Source organism: Papaver somniferum, chromosome 9, assembly GCF_003573695.1.
Source record: "Papaver somniferum cultivar HN1 chromosome 9, ASM357369v1, whole genome shotgun sequence".
Classification (NCBI taxonomy): domain Eukaryota; kingdom Viridiplantae; phylum Streptophyta; class Magnoliopsida; order Ranunculales; family Papaveraceae; genus Papaver; species Papaver somniferum.
In genome coordinates, this window is record NC_039366.1 from 56,337,676 (window position 1) to 56,349,451 (window position 11,776).

Consider the following 11,776-nt stretch of genomic DNA (forward strand, 5'->3'; position numbering starts at 1 on the left):
TTTTCAATTTCAGCTCAAACTCATTTCTGTTCATGTGTGTTAGTTTTAATTTCATGTATTTTCATATCCTGTTTAAGTTACTGTTAATATGCTTGGAATAGCCAGCATCCAGGACTTTCATGTCCTGTTAATTGTTATGTTTGTGTTTATTGTTAATGTTTGTGTTAATTGTTATGTATGTTTGGACTAGCCTGCATCCAGAACTTTCAAGTTCTGTTAATTTTCATGTTTCAGTTCAATTTCAGTTAAGTTCAAATTTTGTTAATGTCTGTGCAATATCCTGTTAGTGTTTCTGTTAAATGTTCATTGTTAATTTCAGTTATGTTCATGTTAGTTGTGTTAGTATCCTGTTAGTTCAATGTTGTTAAGGTTCTGTTAGACTCTAGAATATCTTGTTAAATGTTCCTGTTATGTTTAAACTTGCTGTTAGTTTGATGGAATGCTAGGCTAGGTATCTGTGAAGCATTGGTGTGATTGTGCAATGGAAGAAATCAGTGCTCATAGCAAGCTGATTATCTTGCCATTCTTGTTGTATGCTTAGGTTGCACTGTGATTGAGCATTGGGAGAAACTAGTGCTCATAGCAAGCTAGTTTTCTTCCCATTCTATTTGTTTGCCTTATCTTTGCCTTAGCCTTGCTCTGTCAGTTTCACCACATCCCTGCCCTTGGCCTTAGGCCTTGGTTCATCTTGCACTGTTTTATACTTGTAGTTGCTTTGTTCTTTGTTTCTGTCACTGTTTTACTTTCATTTCCATGTTCATTTTTTTGCTGTTTTCTTCTTTGCTGATTTACCTCTATTGCTGCTACTTTTCTTGGCTTGCTGCAACTCTGTTGCATTTCTCTTATTCCACTACCCTGCAGCTGCTGTGCAGCACTTGTGCTGCATTGCCTTTCCTTCCCTTGCAGCTGCTGCTGCTGCCTTTCTGCAGTTCCTGCTGCCACTCCACTTCCCTTGCAGCTGCCCTTCTGCTGCTGCTGCTGTTGTTGCTGCTGCTTCCTGCAGCCAAGCAAAGGCCCATCAAGCTGAGCCCAATCCAATTCAGGCTTAACCAAAGCCCAGTTGTTTAACCCAAAGGCCTAGTTCAATAGTTAAGCCCAATTCACAGTTGAACTGTTGAGCCCAAAGCTCAAATCAGTCACTGAAACCAGAGCCCAATTCATTCAAAGGGCATTCAAACCCATTAGTACTCAAAGCCCAATTTAAGCCAAAAGGCTTCATAGCCCAATAGCAATTTAGGAACCCAATTAGCTAGAACACTTCCAAAACACACCCGATCTCTGTGGATCGACCCGTACTTGCACGAGCTACAACAAACGACCGTGCACTTGCGGTATTACTGTAGGCCCGCGTTTTATTACGCTTAATTTTCACGCTTTCCCGGGTCCACCAAGTTTTTGGCCGGGGATAATTTTTAGGACCTTTTAGACGCCTGCCAAGTTTTTGGCGCCGTTGCCGGGGAACATTTTGCATTCAAATTTAATATCTTTGAGGCCTACCACCCATCAGCTTCACAGTTCTCGCAATAATCCCTACATTTAGCATACATAGTATTAAAATCTAAATAGAATAACCCATTCAGTGTCCACAACAAAAAACACGGCCAACCAATACCTGTAATAAACATCGAGACTTTCTGTATTATTCCGAAAAATACCCACCGACGTATCTGCATCCACTGAATAGGGCTCACCTGAACTGGCTTTTCATCAAGCACAGAACCCACATCGCTGAATTCATGTTCATCCTTTAAGAATGGCTCCAAATTTGCTTTGTGACCTCCTTGATCGGCATTTTTCATGTGCTCGATGGCAAATCTAACACAGTCATCCATTTCAGTCGACTTCGTAATTGACCCTTCAATGTATCTGCTGTTATTTGGGATGTTTTTGCACTCCTTCATTACCCTGATTTAGTGTGTACGTGTAAATTTCAGTACAAAAACAACAAAAATAAATAAAAATAAAGGACAAATGGTAAAATCGCAATTCACCTTTCGAATGGGTACATCCATCGATACCTAACAGGTCCACAAACTAAGGCCTCATCAGCCAAATGAACCATGTTGTGCACGCTTATATAAAAAAAATAGCCGGGAAATACTTTTCGAGCACACACATGGCCTCTGCAATCATCCACTTAGCCTGGTTCAGATACTCTCTGCTAACCACCTTTGAGCACAAAATTCTAAAATACAAACTGACTTGTTGAAGCGCAGTACGCAAGTCTTTCTCTCCTGGAAAGGCATGTTGAAGCAGAACAGGTAATAAGTACCCCATAATCACATGGTAGTCATGTGACTTCAAGCTTCTCAAGTTCAATTGCTCCATATTTACATTGTTACTTATATTCGACGAAAAGCCTGTGGGAACTTTCAGATCTTTAAGAATCTGACAAAAATTGGTTTTCTCTTTTTTTCTCAAAAAAAAACAGCGGAACCATCTCTACTCCTTTATTTGTTTTATTCTCTTTCCACTCTCCATGGTGTAGTTTATTTTCCTTCAATTTGTCACGATTGTTCCATGCAACAATAGCCTTATTATCCTTATCAAAGATAGTGTAGATAATGTGTTCCATGACGTTCTTTTCCGTGTGCATCACGTCGACACAATGCTCAATTAAGATGACAACAAACAATGCACTGATATAGCAAGACTTTACTCACCAATTAATAGAAGTAGAGAAAAGAATGTCTCGCTTGGTACAAGTTCTTTCCCTCGCTTGGTACAGCTTTGCAAGGACAACAATATCTCTCTTGTTTAACCAGCTTCATGATTGACCCCCACACAGTGGGACTGATCCGCTTCAGGTGTTCGCATCAATGAATTCTCGAAAAACAGAGATAATGGTACCATCAGTCAACCAAATTTTCAGTAAGTAATGGAAGAAACTCTAATGTGTCAAGAGTTTACCCACCAACTGTAATTACGGTGGTAGGTTGTACCTTTTTGGCAGGAATCATGTGAATTACATACTCAAAGGGATCACAATGGTAAAGCAAACAAACCTGAGATTACAATGACTTGTCAACTCTCTGCAGTAGGTATTCTCCAACTTCAGGTGTTAGCATCAGTGAAACCTCACAAAACAAAAAGAGAATTGTAGCATGTAAGTATATCAGCCGGAGGTAGCGAATGATAACAAGGAAACTAATGATTATAATAGTTCAGTCACTAGTAAATTTAGAGAGGAGAATGTTTAGCTCGTCAGGTTAGATGCATTAATCTCCTTCAATTACAGCAAACCTAACGACCATAACATCTCCACACTGAAAACTCTATGGTAGTAAGTGGTTCTTTTTGGCAGAAATCATGTAACACACATACTTGAAAAGAATGAATAAATGTAGCTTGAATAGATCATAATAGGTAATGAAACAAACCTGATATTAAAATAACTTTCCAACTTTCTCCATACTAGGTAATCTCCAGCTCGGGTGTTAGAATCCATGAAACCTTGCAAAACAAATAATTATTGGTCAGATGCATGGCAGCTGAATAAAGCAAATGACATATTTGAAGAGGTCATAATAGGTATGGATAAAAACCTGAGCTTAAAAAGGCGACATGTGGTATCCCATGCTCAGGGGATTTGCATATATGAAAGAAACACAACTGATAAACTTCTGTATCAACATTCTTGTCCACACCAAAGTTCCTGAAAACAGACAAAAAAATGATATGAAATATCAAAAGAGGATACAAGGTTGCCCCTCTTCCCTCCTCCTTTACCCGGGCTAGGGTCCGGCATTTAAAATGGCGGAGTTAAAAAGGGGGGGGGGGAATAAAAGCAAGTAAATAAAAGACCTCCATATATAGATACACACAAAGGAGTACAACCCGATACACTCGGAGAAGTGTATTTTTAAGAAATGTTTAAAGTGACAGAAAACTGAAAGGAACTTTTCTGGGGTACACTCTAGCTAGAGAGTGAAAAAGACTCCACAAAATTTAAGCAGCAGTATGTATATGTTAGTTTAAGGAAAGCTGCACAAAAAACTATGTTTCAAACTGCTTAGTCTAGATCTTGCAGGACCAACCAGTTTGCAGGCAAACTAAGAAGCTTTCAGAGTTACACTCTAACTAAAGAGTGACTAAATAAAAAGAACACAACATAATATAAGAAGCAACATATGTATAAAATGTAAGGAAAGTTGCACCAAAAGATAAGTTCCAAACTGCTTAATCTACCGGTTGCAATACCAACCGGTTTGCAGGCCAGATTAGAAATCCACCTACAACATAATCAGCCAATGTGAAGCATTTTTCCGGGCCTTGAGGAGCATCGTGTACAGGATAGTGCACATCAAGAACAACCTCAATGCATACCTTCCTCTCGTCATGATTAACACTCACCCCGTGACAGATTTGTCCACCCAAGCCGGTAACCACATAACCTGTTGCGACTGTCTCCCTTTTTTGTTAACAAGACGAACTTGAGGCTCTCCTTCAGCAGGTATAGTATTAGCAGCAGCGCCAGGTTGAACGACGGGAAAATGGATATCAGGGACTTGTGCTCTGCTTTGACAATTGGCATTGTTCTGTTGGCTTGCCATGAAACTGAAAACAACCTATAACCAAAACCAACCCATTCAATTCAATAGTTGATTAAAAAAATATAATCTCTAACTATAAAAATTAAGGACGTAAATGAATTACAGATTGAAGCTCACCTTTGAGAGAACACTTAACTCCTCTTGGATACTGTCCATCCTTCCTTCATTACCAGCTGGAGTAAATGAATTGGCTTTTGCACTCGCGGATATTGAAGAACCAAATTTTCCTTGTATTGCTTGCTTCTTGGTAACAGTCGTTGAAAAGCCTCGGCAATAACTTCGATTAGATTCATCACCAAAAGCTTGAGTAACTGTATCATTGGTAATATCTACAACAGTCTCAAAACCAGCTTCGGATTCAGCCTTTCTCTTTTCTACGGCAGCCTTCACTTTTTCCTGAAATCCAAAAGAACCAAACTGTAAACAATTAAATTTATTTGAACTCTGAACAACATATGATGGTCCAATACTCACATATGCTTCAACTGCACTTGGATGTACAACTCTATTTTCCCTACATGAGCCAGCATCCAGCTCTCACCACGACACTCGATAACCCTACCTTCTTTTTTGGCCTGTACAATCAATATGGTCATTAAGGGTTGTCCAAATAAAATAGTTTGAGAATTTAATGTTAAGACCACTATATTAAGTACTTACAACTCTGTAGGATTTGTTGGCATGGCAGAGTCTACCTAAACAATGTTGAATCCTTCTCTTCCGCTGGTTCTAAGCATGTCTAGCATACTTTGCTTGCATGCTAGGCCGGTACTCATTATGCACAAATCGTTTCCAAACGTCATCATTAACACCATAAGGGCATGTTGCATCCATCCCTTCCCGAGTCTCAAGATTTTTCAGAATGTTAAGGCGTAACTCCCATTTGAATGAACGAAACTTCTGGGGAAATATTTTTTGTCCAAATGGCCTAACAAGAGACTCATCATATGCGAAACAAAATTTTCCCTGAAATGACGAAGTATTTTTGTCATCCATAAACAGTAACTAGGTAGTTGGTCTATAAACACTGATATGTATAAGTGGAGCAAACCATAGAATGAAATGTATATGAGATAATAAGTTACCATGAGCGTGTTCCAGACTTGGTCCTTAAAGGCTGCAGGAATGAGCCTCCAGTCTTTGTAGTCAATTGGACAGTGAACTCGAATGAGTTCCCCTGCACGAGTTGCAAACTTTGATGCATATTCGCCAAATGGTCTTCCACATCCATCTATTTCCACCAAGATTCTGGGTGGAAGTTGTGTCTCCTCCAAGTTAGAATCATATGGAGTTTCATCATGAGATAGAGAACCATTTTCATAACCACCATGAGATGGAGAACTACGAACATTAGTTGCAGAACCAGTTTCATTGGTAGACACAACATGATCTGAAGAGTGACAATACTGACTTTACAACATCTTCATACCAAACAAACCAAACAACAAACAACATATTAGGCATTTGAACTAAAATGAGAGCAAACCTAGCAGTGAACGAAAATACAAAACCCCAAATTCTGGTTGAAATCTATGGAAGGAGATTACAACCAACAAAGGTATAATTTTAAAGTAATAAGAACAACCTATGAAGAAAAACTTCATAACCATGTAGAAACCCTGAGATTGGTTGTAATCTATGGAAAGAGATAACAACCAAATACCAAGAATTGCAAAGCAGTAAATAAACAACATACAAGTAAATCCATAAAGGAGATACCAACCAACAAAAAAGAAACCCTAATTTGAAATATATTCGAAAGTAAAAGCTACATAGATTACCTCTGGAGAATGAACGAGGTATAAAGATGTATGCGAGGTAAGAGGTAGGAAGTAGAAAGGGGTATAAGTGAGAATCGCGAAGGAGGAGGGTGAGAAAGAAGGGAAAGAAATTAAAATCTTCATCTCCTTCTGTTTATAGAGAAGGATTAGATTTGAAATCATTCTGAAAATTTGAGAAGGGGGGAAATGAAATTTGAAAGGGAATAAGAAAGGGTTTCTCAAATTTGAGAAAGAATTATAAAAGGTTTCTCAAATTTGAGAGGGAATTGAAATCTAAAAGATGTATCAGAGTGGGGATTTGAGAGGGAACGAAATTTGAGACCAAAATTGAAACCTTAATTTTTCGGACAAGAGAGAAGAGTACAATAATAGAGCAGAGATTTGCTTTTCTCTCAAAATATCTAGGTCAAAGGCGTCCAGATCGAGGTCAAGTTGATCAAATTTGTGGTCAAGTTGGTTAAATTTGTGGTCAAGTTGGTCAAATTTGTGATCAAGTTGGTCAAAATTATGGTCAAACACATAATCGGAAACAAAACAAGGCATACTAAGTTTGCAAGATTACCATATACAGACCCAGTGTTCTCGTCCAGGTGAGGTTTGAAGTCAAATATCAGATTCTATGGATCCTGAGTGGATTCTACAACCTATTATTGAACTCAGGTTGCAAGATTACCATATACAACCCAGTGTTCTCGTCCAGGTCAGGTTTGAGAAGTCAAGTATCAGATTTGATGAAACTGCAACGTATATTATGGAACTCAGCTTGCAAGATTACCATATACAGAACCAGTGTTCTCGTCCAGGACAGGTTTGAGAAGTCAAATATCAGATTCGATGAAACTGCAACCTATTATTGAACTCAGGTTGCAAAATTACCATATACAGACCCAATGTTCTCGTCCAGGTGAGGTTTGAGAAGTCAAATATCAGATTCGATGGATCCTGAGTGGATTCTACAACCTATTATGGAACTCAGCTTGCAAGATTACCATATACAGACCCAGTGTTCTCGTCCGGGTGAGGTTTAAGAAGTCAAATATCAGATTCGATGAAATTGCAACCTGTTATTGAACTCAGCTTGCAAGATTACCATATACCGACCCAGTGTTCTCGTCCAGGTCAGGTTTGAGAATTCAAATATCAGATTCGATGGATCCTGAGTGGATTCTGCAACCTATTATTGAACTCAGCTTGCAAGATTACCATATACAGACCCAGTGTTCTCGTCCAGGTCAGGTTTGAGAAGTCAAATATCAGATTCCATCAAACTGCAACCTATTATGGAACTCAGCTTGCAAGATTACCATATACAGACCCCATGTTCTCGTCCAGGTGAGGTTTGAGGTGTCAAGTATATCAGATCGGATGAAACTGTAACCTGTTATTGAACTCAGGTTGCAAGATTACCATATACAAACCCATTGTTCTCTTCCAGGTCGGGTTTGAGAATTCAAATATCATATTCGATTGATCCTGAGTGGATTCTGCAACATATTATGGAGCTCAACTTGCAAGATTACCATATACAGACCCAGTGTTCTCGTCCAGGTGAGGTTTAAGAAGTGAAACATCGGATTTGATGAAACTGCAACCTATTATTGAACTCAGCTTGCAAGATTACCATATACGGACCCAGTGTTCTCGTCCAGGTCAGGTTTGAGAAGTCAAATATCAGATTCGATGGTTCCTGAGTGGATTCTGCAACCTATTATTGAACTCAGGTTGCAAGATTACCATATACAGACCCAGTGTTCTCGTTCAGGTGAGGTTTAAGAAGTCAAATATCAGATTCGATGAAACTGCAACCTGTTATTGAACTCAGCTTGCACGATTACCATATACAGACCCAGTGTTCTCCTCCAGGTGTGGTTTAAGGTGTCAAGTATATCAGATCGGATGAAACTGCAACCTATTATTGAACTCAGTTGCAAGATTACCATATATAGACCCAGTGTTCTCGTCCAGGTCAGGTTTGAGAAGTCAAATATCAGATTCGATGAAACTGCAACCTATATTATGGAACTCAGCTTGCAAGATTACCATATACAGACCTAGTGTTCTCGTCCAGGTCAGGTTTGAGAAGTCAAATATCAAGATTCGATAGATCCTGAGTGGATTCTACAACCTATTACGGAACTCAACTAGCAAGATTACCATATACAGGCCCAGTGTTCTAGTCCAGGTGAGGTTTAAGAAGTCAAATATCATATTCGATGAAACTGCTACCTGTTATTGAACTCAGCTTGCAAGATTACCATATACAGACCCATTGTTCTCATCCAGGTCAGGTTTGAGAAGTCAAATATCATATTCGATGGATCCTGAGTGGATTCTGCAACCTATTATTGAACTCAGCTTGCAAGATTACCATATACAGACCCAGTGTTCTCGTCCAGGTCAGGTTTGAGATGTCAAATATCAGATTCCATCAAAGCGCAACCTATTATGGAACTCAGCTTGCAAGATTACCATATACAGACCCCATGTTCTCGTCCAGGTGAGGTTTGAGGTGTCAAGTATATCAGATTGGATGAAACTGCAATCTATTATTGAACTCAGGTTGCAAGATTACCATATACAGACCCAGTGTTCTCGTCCAGGTGAGGTTTAAGAAGTCAAATATCAGATTCGATGAAACTGCAACCTATTATTGAACTCAGCTTGCAAGATTACCATATACAGACCCAGTGTTCTCGTCCAGGTTAGGTTTGAGAAGTAAAATATCAGATTCGATGGATCCTGAGTGGATTCTGCAACTATTGTTGAACTCAGGTTGCAAGATTACCATATACATACCCAGTGTTCTCGTCCAGGTGAGGTTTAAGAAGTCAAATACAGATTCGATGAAACTGCAACCTGTTATTGAACTCATCTTGCAAGATTATCATATACAGACCGAGGGTTCTCGTCTAGGTGAGGTTTGAGGTGTCAAGTATATCAGATCGGATGAAACTACAACCTATTATTGAACTCAGGTTGCAAGATTACCATATACAAACCCAGTGTTCTCGTCCAGGTCAGGTTTGAGAAGTCAAATATCAGATTCGATGAAACTACAACCTATTATGGAACTCAGCTTGCAAGATTACCATATGCAGACCCAATGTTCTCGTCCAGGTCAGGTTTGAGAAGTCAAATATCAGATTCGATGAAACTGCAACCTATTATGGAACTCAACTTGCAAGATTACCATATACAAACCCAGTGTTCTCGTCCAGGTCAGGTCTGAGAAGTCAAATATCAATTCGATCGATGAAACTGCAACCTATTATTGAACTCAGGTTTCAAGATTACCATATACGGAACCGATGCTCTCGTTCAGGTGAGGTTTAAGGTGTCAAATATATCAGATAGGATGAAACTGCAACAGGAGCATAAAATTTTCCTTGATTTCAAATTTACGAAAATACCCTTATGGAACAGGTGCATCAAAAAAATTTGGTGACTTCGAAAATTACGAAAATACCCTGACGGAACAGGTGCATATAATTTTCCTTGATTTCAAATTGACGAAAATACCCCTTACGGAACAGGGGCATAAAATTTTCTTGATTTCAAATTTACGAAAATATCCCTTACGGAACAGGTACAACAAATTTTTCGGTGACTTCGAAAATTACGAAAATACCCCTGGCGGAACAAGAGCATTAAATTTTCCTTGATTTCAAAAATCTTAAAATACCCATGTCGAAACAGGAGCATCAAATTTTTCAGTGATTTTAAATATACGAAAATAGCCCTGGCGGAACAGGAGCATTAAATTTTCCTTGATTTCAAAAAATCCTAAAATACCCATGCCGAAACAGGTGCATCAAATTTTTCGGTGATTTCAGATTTACGAAAATACCCCTGGAGGAACAGGAGCATTAAATTTTCCTTGATTTCAAAAAATCCTAAAATACCCCTGCCGAAACAGGTGCATCAAATTTTTCGGTGACTTCGAAAATTACGAAAGTACCCTGGCGGAACAAGAGCATTAAATTTTCCTTGATTTCAAAAAATCCTAAAATACCCTTGCCGAAACAGGTCCATTCCATTTTTAACGATCACAAACACACATACACACACATGTATAATAATATATATATATATATCTGTTTTACACAGCACACACAAAATGTCTTCAAAGGGTGTGCTACAGGAAAACAGAAAAATAGAGATCACATCCACATAGCGATCTCTGAACAAAAAATATATCGTCGTCGTATCATCCACATAGCAATTGTTCTGTTTTGTTAACCATATACCAAAAAGTAAACCAAAAAATATACCCCTAGGTATCATCACTAAGTATATATATACCAAAACATACCCGCAAAAAGTTAGTTCATCCATCGGCAGTTAGAATCCATCATCCTCATTCATCATCATCTATAGAATCTTCCTCATAATTGTCATATTCATTCAATTCCTCAGATTCATCTTCTTCATCTTCATCATTCTCTTCTTCCACATCTTCGTCGGTGACTTCACTTGTCTCATCTTCAACATAGTCTTCATCGTCATCTTCTTCATCTTCAGCATCCACTAGTGCTTGAGCATACTCCTCCTCTTCTGGATCAACAGGCCCCATGGGAAAGTCATTCCAATTGTCTGCTTCTATTTCTTCCTCCAAATCAGCCTGCGGGAGCTGCTCTACCTCCTCATCTGGTGAGTATGACTCAGGCACATGCTGAAAAGGTTCCCAATCTGGTTCAGCATATGATTTAGTATCAGATGCCAGCAAATCTACTTGTGGAGGACACGCGGCATACTTGCTGCAAGTAATGCTTGTGTACGACGAAACTGTTCATGTCTGAACTTGTCATATCCTCTTGCATAGCAGCTTCTTCAGCAGCCTTCCTCCGGCGTGCCGCTTCGTCCTCTTTAACTTTGAGCTCTTCATGACATGTGACGAAGTTGTTCAAACACTTCTGGAGTTGTTTCAAATGTTCCGGGGTCATGAGCCCAATCAGTTTATAAGACTCGGCAAGAGGATCCTTGGAGCTTCCTGCCTCTGCTTCATCATCTGAACAACAGACCTTAGGCTTCTTTCCTTTCCTGTCTCTGTCCCTCTCATGTGACGAATCAGGACTGCGGCTCCTCCTTGACACCATACAGAAGTGTATAAAAAGTATTGCTGCAAAATAATTACTTTGGTGTTATACATAACCAATTACATTGCAAGAGAGATAACAATTTGCATTTTCATTCAGAAACAGATCAAATCCTAGAAACAACAACAGAAACAATCTGCATTTTTTCTCAAAAAACGGATCAAACCCTAGAAACAAAAGTTAAAACCACCACAAAACTTAAATCAAACACATCTGCATAGTAGAATAATATAATTCAACAAAACCCATATAATGATTACACTTAATTCTTAAATCAATCACACACCACCAACACAAACAAATTATTCCCACTAGATAGTCTACCACAAAACAGAGTAACAAAAAA

The 11,776-nt window shown here is 38.9% G+C and overlaps 1 protein-coding gene across 1 annotated transcript; it reads right to left on the reverse strand.

The window, feature by feature from the left end:
* Positions 1-10,691: 10,691 nt before the first annotated feature.
* Positions 10,692-11,430, reverse strand: LOC113311975 (glutamic acid-rich protein-like). Its single transcript, XM_026560755.1, has 2 exons — positions 11,089-11,430; positions 10,692-11,006 (listed from the first exon to the last, which is right to left on the reverse strand). Exons 1-2 carry the CDS (start codon positions 11,428-11,430, stop codon positions 10,692-10,694), a joined length of 657 nt encoding a protein of 218 aa, XP_026416540.1.
* Between the last annotated feature and the right edge of the window lie 346 nt (positions 11,431-11,776).

Excerpts from the sequence above, each read along its gene's own strand:
- LOC113311975 (XM_026560755.1), bottom strand. The coding sequence starts at position 11,430 with ATGGTGTCAAGGAGGAGCCGCAGTCCTGATTCGTCACATGAGAGGGAC. Across the intron at positions 11,007-11,088 it reads ACAAGCATTACTTGCAGCAA|CATGTGCCTGAGTCATACTC; the intron begins GTATGCCGCGTG and ends GAACCTTTTCAG.